The sequence below is a fragment of the Oryzias melastigma genome, linkage group LG7, assembly GCF_002922805.2.
Source record: "Oryzias melastigma strain HK-1 linkage group LG7, ASM292280v2, whole genome shotgun sequence".
In the NCBI taxonomy this organism is placed as follows: domain Eukaryota; kingdom Metazoa; phylum Chordata; class Actinopteri; order Beloniformes; family Adrianichthyidae; genus Oryzias; species Oryzias melastigma.
In genome coordinates this window covers 14,907,571-14,921,799 of record NC_050518.1, presented here as the reverse complement: position 1 = coordinate 14,921,799, position 14,229 = coordinate 14,907,571, and the positions used below count along the sequence as shown (strand labels likewise).

Genomic DNA, 14,229 nt, shown 5'->3' with positions numbered 1-14,229 from the left:
GGTGCTTGAGTTTTGTTGTCAATGACAAAAAATAAAATATATTTGAGAAAAAAAATCTGTATTTATAAAGGATTTATATCAATTTTCTATACATTGTTACAACTGTTTGTCAGCTATAGGACTCTAGAACGCCTCATAGACATTGGAAAAAAATAAAAATTTTAAAGTGTATTTTAGTGGTATTATTTATAGGGCTCGATATCGCCAATACTTTCCAGAATCAATAGCCATTTTCAAGGGGACGTCAGACAAAATGGCGACAGAGCCGAAAATACAAATAGTTACTTCCGGTGTTCAGGTTTAGAACGGCAGAGCTGACAGTTGAACGCTCTTTACCACCATTTTTCGTAAATAATAAAAATGTCACTTTACATATTTTAAAAGAAAAATGTACAATAATTATTCTATGAATGTCCTGCCCAACTGTATTTTAATTAATTCTCATAGATCGTTCACAAATCTAAATACAAACTTGAATAATCTTTCAAAATTGGAGGTTTTATTGAAAATATCGATCTTTTATTTGAGCAGATATTATTCTAACAGGTTCTATTTTGCTTGATTTTATTTGCACGTGTTTTAAGTGCGATCGAGCACAAAAACTGATGCAAATTCATGTTGGCCACACGTACCAGGTGCAGCCAAGATGCACATTGGCGCTGTTATACACGTTATTAACATAGCAGTTTTCCCTACAGGAGATCAATAATGTTTGATTATATTCTAAATGCATATAGATAAAAATAGTAATTATAATATTATTTTTAAATAGATATTTAAATAAAGTTTTATTTTTGTAAACTAGAAATCCTTGAGCTAAAGTAAACATGGCATAATTTTTCCAGATATTATCCCGTGATGTTACTGCACCAGCCTGTTGACAAACCGCCACAGTCAACTCTTGAAACACTCGCCTTGCAGGCCGTCATCAAGGCAACCCTGTGGTTTGTTCCCTGTTCGGTTTGCCGCACCACCTCCTGTCAGATCGGGGTAAAAGTCCGAGCTTGACCCCCTCAGATCGCCCAGGATGGACTCCAGGTTATGTAACTGAATTGGAAAAAAACACAAAAAATGTGTCATTTGTGAAAAGTAAGTAAGAAAACTGTCTGCTAATGCAAATATTGGGAATTTAAAGACACATCTTACGTCATCGGATGGTTCAGACTTGATCTTGCTCTCGGGATGTTCAGGTAGAGGGCCCCCAGTGGTGCCAGGAGGCCCCTTCCCCTCCAACTCCTCCAGTTTGGGCTTCACGTCCACGGGCTCCTTGGAGTCATCCTTGTTGAGGAGGTAATGGAGAAGGGCGTGGGTCTTCTCCTTCTTCGGACTGTGCTGCTCCTGTTTGGAGTCTGCTGGGAACCCGGAGCCCAACCCGGGCCCCGAGACGCCGGCTGCAGCCTCGCTGGCCTCCTGGCCCCCCAGCGATACTTTCCCTGTTGCCTCTGCTGTGATCTTTGCCACTTCATCTGGAGTGTTTCCGTTCTGAAGAAGCTTGTGCAGGATCTTGTGCTTCTCTTGCAGGGAGCCAGTGTAGTGCGCCGATGACAGAGACAGCGCGGCGGCCTGCCCGGCTGCCTGGCCGGAAGCGGCTGACGAAGAGGACACCCCTGTTGACGAAGGGCTGGTCATACCACCCGAGGCGTCCTTACAGTCCAAGCCGGCGTCACTTCTGCTGCTGTTGGGTGGTGGTACAGGTGGCCCCGACGCTCCGCTGCCTCCTATCCCCAGCTCCTCCGTGGGTGAAGTCAGCAGCTGCAGCAGCTTCTTGTGGCCTTTGCTGTCCGGCAACCTACGCTGGGCTTCAGAGCTCGCCACTCCCGCCTCGTTGCTTCCCTCTCCAGACTCTTTCGTCGACGTAGCCGCCTGGCTGTCGGGCCTGTCGCCGGAACTTTCCGCCTGATGTTGATGATGGTGGTGATGGTGCGTGGATAGGTGGTGGTCACCGGGTCCCAAGCCTCCAGCTGGACTTTTGGAGCCATCTTTGGCCTGCTGGTTGGGCTGTGATGAAGAGGAGGATGAGTGGATGCTGGGAGAGCTGTCAGGTTTGTGGGCTGGTGAGGGGGAGGTGAGAGTGGAGGAAAGAGAGCTGCCCACTCCCTCGCTGATGGCTTGTAGCGCGTTGAGAGAGCTGCTGGAGAAGGTGGAGGTGCCCCCACCACCTGCTCCACCAATACTGCCCATAGGTGAGTGCATACCTGCAGCAGAAAAACCTCCAATAACCATCAAACGGTGAAGCTGGACTGTTGAAAAGTCGCCTCTTACACTTACCTCCGGGGGAAAACTGGTTGGCGCCCATTTTGGGGCTCCCTCGGTTCCGAGGCGACATGAGGAGTCCCTGCTGGGGACCCCCCATTCGAGGACTCCCAGAGGGGCTGTTCATGCCGCTGAGTCCGAACCCGCCGCTGTTCTGAAACGGGGGCTGCTGCGGATGCGGCGGCATGCCTTGGCCCGGATGGTTCATGTGCCCCATCTGGTTCATCTGCATCACGCGGTTGCCCATGCCTCCTCCGCCGCCACCTCCCGCTCCGCCGCCCCCTCCATACATGGAGCCGCCTCCCATTGGGCCCATGTGAGCCATATGGCCCTGCTCGTTCATGCTGAAGCCCCGGCTCATGCCGCCCATGCCTCCCATGCCCATTCCTCCGCCTTGGTTCACATTCATTTGGGTGTTTGGGTTGGGGCCGCTCATGCCTTGTTGGCGCATACTGTTGGACATCATGCCACCGCCTGGTGCTGAGCGGTAACCGTTTGGCTCTCTAAGAAGAACAAAAGAGAAAAAATACATGAAAACACTGTCTTTAGGCTCTGTAAGTTGAGATACTTTAACTTCCAGCTCATCTGTGGAGTAGTCTCCTCATGGAATGACAAAAGAATCTTGAACAAAACCCACTTTGGTTATTTACGTGGCCAGAACATGGGTGATAATAATAGATTATCATTGTGAAGCTATATTGGGCTATATAAATAAAATTGAATTGAACTGAATAAAAGGTGGACCAATAATCTCTGACATCATCTATCAAGTACAGCGAAGCCTAAAAACGAAAAATCCCATAGACTTCCATTTTGAAACAAACCATTATTACTCAGTGATTCTAATTTTTTTTGTCTCTTTTTAACATGTTATTGCTAAACCTATTTTAGTTATAAATTAGCCAATAAATAAATAAATAAAAAGGGGGGTGAAGCAAATACAGGGTAGTTATTTTTGTTGAAGTACATATATTAGGGTGTAGAAGTCAATTGATGTAGATCTACAAATTGGTTCAATTTTTTACAGGTCACTTTATAATTTTAATTGAAATGTCAGTTTTTCTGTGGAGTAAATGGTCCAGATGATCTCCAGCCAGAGATTCTTTGAAGGGGGGTCTTCTTTGATGCCATTTCTTCGTTACAGCTTTCTTACAAGCCAAAAGCAAAATCTCTGTTAAATAAGGATCTTCAACAAGTACAGAGACTTCATTATTATTATTTTTTCTTTATTATTTTACGGCTTTGCCGGTATTTTCGTGTGTGTGTACTGATTGCCTTTTTGGTTGTTGGGACTGCTACACAATAAAAATTAAGTTTAACAAAAAAAAAGGTATAAACTAGCCAATCAGATGTCTCAATAAGAGCATGTGGTGCATGCTGGCCCCACTTCAAACGTTTGAAGGGTGTGATTGACAGATTCTCGGACCAATCACTGGTCGTCTGGTCCCAAAATCAGGCAATATTCGTAACACAGAAAAATGGCGACTGAACTGACTTCATTTTGTTGGAACCCGAGGTAACGGGTTTGTTTGGTCCATCTTTACTCATGTCAATGTTGAACCTGCCACTAGCGGTCATTTGAGGAATTCTAAATACTTTTTATTTTGCTTTAAATTATGGAAAAAAGAAGATGGGGGGGGGGACATCTGATTTTGCTGTCAGCACAGTAAGCGAGGCACATTTCTAAGCTCTGAATGCGTTTTGCTGCTTTCTGACCTCTGAAGTAGGTGAGTGGAGATGAAGCCTTGGGGCTCGTTACTCATGGGGTGGCGGTACAGTTTGCTCTTGGTCTGGGCGGTTACGGGAGTGCCGTCGGACAGAGAGAAGCGGTACAAGGGCGTCTCGGCGTGACCCTGCAGAAAGGCTGGAGAGCAAGATAAAAGTCATTCAGTAGTTCTGACTCCAAAAATAGACTTAAACTGTTCATATCTTCAATAACAGTACTACTTCATCCTCATACTTTATTTATCTATCACTTTTTCACCATTCTCAAAGGAGCAAACTGACACAGCGTGAGCGGTCAGGTATAACCCACCCTCGTGGTAGTGGCGTTTATGCGACCAGGGCTGCCCATCGCTGTGCTGGAGGAACATCTGAATGCAGCGCCTCAACAAGTCCTCCCAGCCCGGACGCATGGAGGCCCTCAGAGAGTTCTGATCGATCTGAATCAGTTTACCTGACAGCACGACAGGTCGAGAGAGAGGGTCGAGTCAGGTCCACACACACCCGGATAAGGACCGGTATAACATTTGTGTAGCGGCTCACCTGAGAGCTCGTGTCGGGTGTTGAAACTCTCCGTTCTCTCCATCGCCGTGACTCGTCGGGCCACACAGATCATGCATGACTGAAGGTCTGCAGGTCGAAGGAGAACGCGCAGGAAGACATTTATTACTACGGGTTTGACCTCACCCTGGAACTGTGAGGACGGCTCTGGACGAGACCATTTATCTTCATTAAAGCCTCGTTTGTGGATTCAGAGAAACTGTTTGACAAACTGGCTAAGAAACTCTGCTGAATAAAAATAGAGTTTCTATAAAAAACACATTGATAACAGTTAAATACAAAAAGGATGTTTGTTTATTAAAAGCATTTTTGTAAATAAACTACAAAAATTTTGCATATGTCTAGGAATTCTGTGCTTGTAAAAAAGTTTTTTTGTCCAATAAAAAAAATCCTTATAGTTCGTTTTGTAAATATGATCAATAGAACCATAAAAAATCAAATCGGGGAGCCAGAAAGGCATTTCTTGGATAGCACACAGTGTCAAGTGTTTTTTTATCCTTTTTAAGAATTTCATAGTTAATTGTTGCTACATTTATGGAGTTAAACTGTTTTAAAGCCTTGAAAATCATTTAAAAATTGACTTTTTTAAATATTTTGATGGGTTTTAGAATGAGTTAGTGCTTTTTATTCCAAAATTAGCTGCCTGATTTTCTTGTGTTGCAAAAATATAAAACCAAAGCTGCTCCTTTAGACACTTTGGTCAGAAAAAACAGCTGAAAACCTAATAGATAATACTATATATTAATGTTTTTTGATGATTCTGAGGTGGCAAATTCAATGTAATTCAAGGCTGTGAAGCAAAAACATACTGAAAAAGCTGCTTTTGTGTGTGTGTGTGTTTTTTTTAAAGAAAATACCAATTAGAGCACATTATAAGTATGCATTTATATTAAAATTACTGGTAAATCACAACTGTCCATTGGCTAATCCCCTGCAGCTCAGCCTACCTTCCCCCTCCTCAATCATGGCCTTGGGTTGAGTGAGAGCAAAGCACTGCATGGTCTCGTATCGTGGTCCTCCTGGCCCCTCCTCCATGGGTCCGTGGGCGTGGCCAAACTTGACCAGCATCCGACAGGTGAAGGTGTGACTCTTCTGTCGGGCTGGCTCGTTTCCCCATGACACTCCATTTACTGAGGGAAAAACAACAGAAGAACATCCAAAAACGGAGATGTTAGCGGCGGGAACATGAAAGGAAAGCAATGAGCTGGCGCCGTGTCCTGCCACGGCGTGCAGAAAACAAAAACAGAGGCGAGCTTCATGCGGGGAAGCTAAAGCCTCTCTGTTCTGTGGCTAAATGGACCATGGGATTAATGCAGCTTAGGTGTCGATTTCCAATATAGCCTCCTCTCAGTCTGCCCCTCAGTGGGCAGAGGCTCGGGACTTTCAGCCATCTATCCTCATTTAGACACCGGCTCCTCATCCCAGCACCCCCTTTTAGACGGGGGTCACCTTCACTGAGAGCAAGAGGGGGGGTGGTGTATTCAGGGAGACGTCCAACTGTCCTCCAAGGTCTGGGTGCAGCTTATCAGAGCCTTGAAGTGGTCAAAGGTTTCTGTCAGCCAGGTGCAGAGTGGAAATGGGAGGGAAAGGTTGAGTGGGAGGGGGGTGCTCTGTCTAACAGTGAGAGGTGATTTAGAGAAAAAGAAAAGGCAGCAGCCGGGGCGGACATCTTCCCTTTACACACCACTACTTAACGGGGAGGCAGACCAGCAGAAAACAGCTCTTGTATGTTTCTAATGCACGCTTCTTCTGAAGCTGGTGTGGGCTGAGGACACCCAAAACGACGTTCACTCCGCTTTTAGCAACATGTGTTCAAGACACTTTGTCCCTCCCGTTATCCTAGGCATGTTTACATTCAAAGTGGGGTCATCTGGACCCCACAAGACAGCATGAGGGTTAAACATAGACTTTCCAAGAGACGACTTCCAATGGAAAGTCTATGTATAACAAGGGAAAATGCGTGTTTTGGGCACCTGCATTTTAAGGCCCAATACCATGAAAATTGACTTTTTTAACTTTTAAGTGCATTATACTGCTCATTCCTCACTATAAACAACTCCAAAGCTGCATTTCTGAATGTCCTTCTAAACTCCAGTCCCTCCCAACCCACAAGAACGAGCAGGTTCTCTCGAGCTGATTTGGAAACAGCCTCTTTCAGGAAGAGTCTGGGCTTCCAGCAAAACCCCCAGGCTAGCACAACCTTTTCGCTGGCTTCTGGAAGCTAGCCGGATCAGCTAGCTTGACAAGTTCCCACGTCTCGTGTACAGTCTACGCTACTTGTATTATGATCCAGTGTAGCTGTGTCCAAGAAACGCTCATTCCATTTAGCATTGAAACTTTGCGCGGTGGCATACGTCAAAGAACATTCTGGTGAGGAATCTGCACAACATTTAAGGTGGATCCAAAAATGGCAAAGGAGATGGGTGATATTGGGAAGACGGCAGGAGAAAAAAAAGCGAGCGACAAATGATAAGAATAGGGCTGAGCATGCAGTATTGAGGAAAGTCTTAAAAGTACAAGTGTCTCCAGAAAAAGGATTTGCATGAAAACACAGAGGATTTTTAATGCAGAGATTGATGACGCTTTAAAAAGAACAAAAAACGTTCACAGCCAGTGCTAATCAGAACAATGTTCTCATCATTTCAATAAATCCTGAATCATCTGGTGCCATCTACATTTTGTGACTGAATTTCACATCAAAATGAACTCATGAGCCTTCACCATTTTGTTTGTGCCAAATGTTTGAGCTACTTAAGGCAGAGACCCAATATGTACAACCATATTTGAAAAAATGTTTATGTTTTTATCGTGGTGACATGCTGGGTGACTGATCGGCTCTAGGCTGACATCATGAAATGGGCGGCACCCTCAAGGAGCGAAAGGCGGAGCCTCATAGATCGAGTCGTCTTATTCCGGATATGATAAGAGTTCACAAAAGTAACTCATATTTAATTAAAAAAATGTTCTTTAGTATGCCAAATGTCACATATATGGATATAGTTTACTCTCAAAGGTTTAAGAAAAGCTTATGTCAGCTTAAAAGCGTTAGTCAGTTTCCAGGATCTGCATACAAATCACACAGCCACTGAAGGTGGCAATGTAGTGACATTTAGATATCAACACTTTAAATACACTAAAGTGCCAAATGTTCGAAAATTGATCCCTGAAGAGAAATTAATAATTGACGTTTGTGAATTTTTTTCCACCAGGTTTTTCATATGTGGAAATAGAGCTGTGAAAGAAAAGAGCCTGTAGCAAGATTCAACAGATTTTCATCCTTTTGACATTTCGCACCAAGCATCTTCCAACTGTAGGTGGCAGACGTGCACTAGAAAAAAATTGAAAAAGAAGGAGAAGAAGAAGCCCATCCTTGCTAGTCCAGTGTGAACACCATATACTGAAAGTACATTCAGGAATTCGTGTTTAGTGCGTTCTTGAACATGCCCAGTGAGTGAGTAATCAGAGACAGAGGTGAAGACCATTGACTGTATATAGTATATGGTGCTAGAAAATCAATAGCCGGAAGTACCTCCCCCTGCTGGAGACGACCGCAAACGAAACATCATCATGCCTTGTATTTGACAGATTCTCCTGAGCCACTTTCAGTGGAAAGGATGTGGAGAACCAACAAGCTAACTGCTGATTAGCAGTTGCCATAGAAACGTGTCTCAGAACAGCTCGGACCAATCACTGTCGTCTGGCTCTAAATGGTGGCCTCCCTATTGAGGAAAAATGCCGACTGATTTGGCTTCATTTTGCTGGAGTCGGAGGTAAGGCATTTTCTACTCGCTCTGGCCAGTTCTCCTATCCAGTCAATGTGCAGACCCCTGAACTCTCTGGAGCCCGTCATCGAGTAGAACGCAGAATTGACACTGAACTAATGACCTGAGGTGGGGGTAAAGTGGTACTTTTACTCAAGTACTCCAAGCATAAACACTGACACAGAGGGAAGCATGGAGGTGCATAATTCAGCAGTGTGTATTTCCAGATGGTTGCCATGGGATCTGAATAAAACACAGGTCTGTTTTACGGTGTCTGGACTAGTGAGCGTGACTGACAGCTGCGCTGCATTCAGAGTGCCGGGTGGGCGGGTGCTCCGGTGCACATGTGCGCTTTGTAAAGGTGTGTGCGTTTCGGGATGGCTCCGGCACACACGCGAGCAGGCCTCCCAGGAGCTCCTCGTTAGAAGAAGAGATGGAGTGGAAAGCGGAGGAGCATGAATAAATAACCGAGTTCTGGCTGGCGTGCGCACAGTTGTCTTAACCTCTCAAAGTTTGTTTTACACCTCAGCCCTGTGGAAGATGCTGGGAGGGGGAAGCGTCTGGCGGTCTTACTGCTGCTTTTGGGGAGGTTCTTGTGGAACTCCTCCCTGTCGTCCTCGTGAAGAATGTTGTACACGTTGGTGTTGATGAGCTCCTCCTGCTTGTACTGCAGGTACTGGGTCACGTTGTCCGACACGAACACGATGCTGCCCTCCCGGTTCACCACGAACAGGAAGCCGTCCAGCGCCTGCTGGGACAGAGGCGGGAGGTCATCGCTGATGGGGACGCCGGCCCTTTTTTGGAGGGAAGGCGGGGCTCACCTGCAGCAGAAGAGGCCCCAAGTGGTCCTTGTCGATGACTCCCTGACCAGTCGAGGACACGTCTGACTTCTGGACGTCGTCGTCGTTGGATGAAGCTTTTCCTGCAAAATAAGTCAAAACAATCCAAATTAAACTGTTATTTGGAAAAAGAGTATAAGCCACACCTGAAATGTGTGCAACCTAGCAGTAATTTAGAGCTAAACCAGCAGGGGGCAGCAGTTCTCAACCTTTTTTTGTCTTTGTCTTCTAACTCCAGGTGATGTGGGAGACTGATGGCTCCCGCTAAGAGCCCATCAGGAGCAGAGGAGGACTGGTGGACATGTGGAGCCAGTATCTGCTGCCACCGTGTTTTATATTCAGTGTTGGGCTCTAAAAGGGCCGACGGAGCCGAGAGTGAGAGCGCACCTGAATTAATGGAGGGGCTGACAGATAGGAAGGAAATCTGGGGAGGGGAAGCAGACACTGGTAGGGTTTGGTGTCTGGGAGGCAACAAACTGCTCAGCAACAGAAACGATTCTGCTTGATTAGATCCCAGAGGATGCAGATACCCACACAAAGTAAAAGAGAGGACACCGCTGCCTCGTAGGCCCTGTGAAGTTAGGCAAGGACAGAAGAAGATGGAGGGAAAATTCAACACTTGAACAAATGAAAACAGGGAAGAAAAATGGCCTAAACAGGAAAAAGAAGGATGCCGAAAGGCTGACAGTAGGAGCAGCTGAGGGTGAGCAGAGGAGGAGAGGAACAGGTAGCAGGCAACAAGGCGAGCCGAAGCGCCTGTGTCGTTTCTGTCTTCACTTCCTGTAACTATGGCAACCTGTCAGCAGCCAGTCAGGGCCAGCTGTAGTCTCTTCCCCTTCCTGTTGATGTGGCAGAGGCCGACTGAGCCGAGCAGAAGCGAAAAGGAACAACAATTTAACACCAGTTTGCTCGCCGATCTCCAGAAACGAACCGCAGGAGGTGACCTACACCGATCCTTCTTCCACCGTCTGAACCAGCCCCCTCGGCTGTTTTGAAAACACCGTTAGTACAGGACTTTGCACAATCGCAGCCAGAATCAAACACAACCTTGGCAGCAGTCAGAGGTCAGGTGTGCTCTCTTCAAACCGGTGTCGGCTCTGCGGCTCGTCCTGACACCTCAACTCTGACATTGTTGGCAAATAAGCAAAAACTCGACTGCTTATGTGCAAACGTAGGGAAAAAAAACGCAGTTAGGGAGGCTGGGGACTGGCAGGCGACGTAGCAGGAGCGCCTGTTGTGCTGTAAACAGACGATATCCGGTCCACATCGAAGCTTCGCGTTCACCTTTACTCCAGTTTTCCTAAAAAGTTTGTTTTCCTCACGCGTGAACATCAGCCCCACCGATGGTACTGCAAAGACCTCATTACGCCGCTCATTTCAGTGTTTGCTGCAGAAATGACAGCATAATAAGACTCAGAACTGTGACTGAGGCAGATATTAATAACATGGCAGCATGGCAGAACAGAATGACATGTGGCTACCTGCAAATGTCCAATTAAAAATCCCTCGGCGAGGCCTGCACAGCTGCGCACGCTCATGCCACACACGACAAGCTAATGTTTCCACACAAACACTTAGTTCTGTGAAATTTGTGGGGAGGGAATGATTCGTCCTTGCACCTGGGCTCTTTATGGGGGCCGCACGGCAACTGTTCTCCGGTTCACTCTCCGGACTCACCCTGCTCCTTGATCTGCCGGATCTGCCGCACCGTCTCCTTCAGGATGGCGCATTTGTCCGGTTTGACGTTGAAGCTGTCGATGTCGCTGAGGTTGGCGGAGATCAGCTCGGCCAGCTCCTCGATGTACTTGCTCTCCTGCTCCCGCCGCTTCCTCTCAGACCTGCGAGAAACAACCCACAAACATCAGAAACTAACACTATTTTGAACCACACAGAAGGCAGTTCAGCAGGATAGTAAAGTTTAGGAATTGTGTGTTTTTGTTCTGTTTTTATAATCTAATCTTCAGGTTTCCATTACAATTCAACTTGACTGATAGTGGGGTAGATTTTTAATCAGTAAGCAGCAGCATTTCCTCTTTAATCAGGACTTCTAAATGCTTTTTTTATTCAAAACGTTTTAGTTTTAGTTTGAAGGAGATATTTATTCTTTAGCTTTCTGACTCTTTTATATTAAATTTATTATATTAAAAAGGTTTCCAGATGTTTTTTGAAATTTGAATGCCATTTTATTGACAGAGATTCAGCCTAAATGTTGTCCATGTGTGTCAATAAAGTTTGATTCAACTGATTAACAGTCACCTTAGAGTAGTGGTAACTGGTAATTGTGGTGTCACACCTGATCATTTTTATACCAACTTAACAGCAGTGAGGCTGGCAGGAAACCAGACTACATCTTACCCAGACTTGGCATTTGTTTGCAAAAAAAAGTCCTGTTTATTTCTTCATCTCCTGTTATGACTGCATTTCTTTTCCTTTGCTTCCCCTAGTGGCGGAATTGTACATTGCGGCCATTTCTTTAAATAAACTCGCCACAGGAATGGGCTAGAAACTTGCTCTTTTTTCCCCAACATTCTTATATTTTTTTTCTCTTCATAACTGGGCCGGATTAAATCATCTGTTGGGCCGTATGCGGCCCGCGGGCCGTATGTTTGACACCCCTGATTTAGAGGCTTTTCTTGTTTTTTTTCCCACCTCAAATGACCTCTAACATGTTTGTTGACCAGCTATGGCAAACTCAGCAATATCTTCTTTTCTTATTCTGCACGGATGACAAAAAATATTAGTTTTAAACGGGTAAAGGATTCAAGGATCTTTTACTGTCATTTCACCTCAGGGATGAAGTAAAATTTGTGTTTCTGGTCCCAGACTAGCTGTTTACAGTGCAACTGTGGCATGGAAGTAAAAAAAGGGGGCAAATTAGGAATTAAAAAATCACCAGTCAGTCAAGCTCCAAAACATTTTTGAAGATGAATGGATGAAAGGATGGATGACTTTCAAATGTGAAGGTGTCCAAACTTCCTTAAAAAAGCTAACTTCTAAGTTTTATCTGCAGATATAGCAAATCAAAACATGACTTTAGTGCATTTATTAAAATGTCATAATCAAATTGACATCAATCTATACTTACAGTTGCAAGAGAAAGTATGTGAACCCTTTGGGAGTAGCTCAATTTCTGTACAAAATTGACTCATTATGTTGTTTTCTCCTCAATCTAAATCACAACAATGTCAAAAACATTGCTTGCTTTAACAAAATTTCAGTTTTTTGTGTCTTCTTTTTTTTTAAAAACACCATTATGTGTCCAGTTAATGCATAACACTAAGTAATCCAAACTATTCACATATTTCCTCCTGTAGTTCGTCTCTAACCTAAATCTTTACTTTACATTGACATTTTTGGTCATTTTTCTTCAAGTAAATAAAAGGTGATTTCTGGACCTTAAAGAACTTTCTTAATAAGTATTTTAGTGGCTTCTTTTTTCTAACCAATGGTTGAGCGTATATTTGTATATACATATTTATGTGTTTGTACTAAAAACATCATGTCAAGGAATTTGCTGGGAATACAAAATGAAATGAAAATTATGTTTTTAACATTATTCTTATGACTTTTTGTTGATGATGGAAGTGATGAAATTACGCTTAAAATTGTGTTTGTGTGCATTTCTTTACTTAAATCGTATAGTAAAAAGAAGCGTGTGACATAGAAGCTCCATTCTGATGCATCCACTTGTAGACAAATAGATCCATGAACGTCTTCCTCGCTCAAGCTGGAATCTGGATCTAAACTGAACGGCTGGATAGCTCCAATGCTGCTCATAATTTTTGTTAATGCTAGGTTGGGGTTGTGAGGGGCTGTAAGCTAGTGGGAAAGCACATACAGATGGATAACTGAATTTCTAATGAACTTTCTGCAGAAACTATGTCCTAGAAACAACAGGGCTTTGTGATGTTGGCTAAAAATGGCAGGATTATAACTAAAAAACACTAAGAACACTTAAAATAGATAAAAGACGATCGGATCTTTGAGTCTTTAAGTCCTGAATCAGCAGTGGTGGACTTGGCTTCTTCCTCTGCTTAGCAGCCACTTGGACCCGACTTGAGTTAAACCACTGACCCAGTGGCCTGGTTTCCTACATTTCAGTCCTCGTGCGCTGATCTCATAACTTACCCCAGGGCCGGCGTGTCGCAGGTGGAGAGCTTGCGTTTTCGGTTTTCTGAACTCAGAGGCTCCATGGAGTTCTCCCCGAGTCCGCTCATCGTGCACACATATCAGTACCTGCAGGGAGGATGCACACAAACACACACAGGCAGGCATTAGAAAGTGATTCCATGGTTCTTCTGAGCCTTTTAGCTGGTGTTATGAAAGTAATTGTGACTGGAACAAGACATTCATCCTTTTAAACCCAGCAGAAAATAAACCTGCACACGCGCTCGCTGCAGAGCAGTAAACAGTGGAGTGAACTGCACTTGTTTCATGCAAATCGTATTCTCCTGGCACAGCCTGTCGAAAATAAACATGTCTCGTCGGCCTTCTCCTCCTCCTCCTCCCGTTTCGGGAGAACAGTAAGCATGCGAGATTGTGTTTGTTTGTGTGGGGCTGTGCATGCCGGGGTTCATCAGCACATGTGTTGCACACACATGCAGACACACACTCAGGATTAGCAGTGTCTCTGACGATAAGCCTCAGCGCACAACTAACCCCGTCAGACAGCCGTCTGTCTCCCATAATGCACCACTTTTCATCTCCAGGAAGTGAGCTGATAAAGGTTGTGTTTGGGGGGGGTAGGAGGAAAGAAGGGAGGGATGGAGGTGGCGTGAAGCGAGCGCTGATTGGTCTTTTTTTGCCACAGTGACAGCAGCTGACACCAGGGAAAAAGGTAGGAGGGAGAGAGGGAGGAAGAGGACGCCAGGATGAAGGGAGGGAGGGAGGAGAGCGCACAAACGGAGGGAGAGGAGGAAGGGTAATCAGAGCGAAAAGCAGGAAAGGGGAGGGTGATCGGAAAGAAAGACGACAGGTGAAAGGGGGAGGAGCTAGAGTGCGTGGCGTAACATCTTGGGTCCCCTTAACCTTCACAGTTACTGCTGCTTCCATTGATTACACACTTCCCCCCCATCTATGACAAACCGGGTCAG

At 45.1% G+C, this 14,229-nt stretch overlaps 1 protein-coding gene across 1 annotated transcript in view; it reads right to left on the bottom strand.

Annotated features, from left to right (window-relative positions):
- The window catches only part of LOC112159059 (nuclear receptor coactivator 3), a gene marked incomplete in the record, with an annotated part of 70,116 nt that overhangs the window by 8,824 nt on the left and 47,063 nt on the right, over window positions 1-14,229 (bottom strand). Inside the window, 11 exon segments of the mRNA XM_024292892.2 lie at window positions 913-1,047; window positions 1,147-2,195; window positions 2,269-2,756; window positions 3,970-4,117; window positions 4,289-4,429; window positions 4,519-4,605; window positions 5,484-5,666; window positions 8,871-9,045; window positions 9,119-9,219; window positions 10,814-10,974; window positions 13,265-13,372. Coding sequence (XP_024148660.2) covers window positions 913-1,047; window positions 1,147-2,195; window positions 2,269-2,756; window positions 3,970-4,117; window positions 4,289-4,429; window positions 4,519-4,605; window positions 5,484-5,666; window positions 8,871-9,045; window positions 9,119-9,219; window positions 10,814-10,974; window positions 13,265-13,353 — 2,757 coding nt within the window.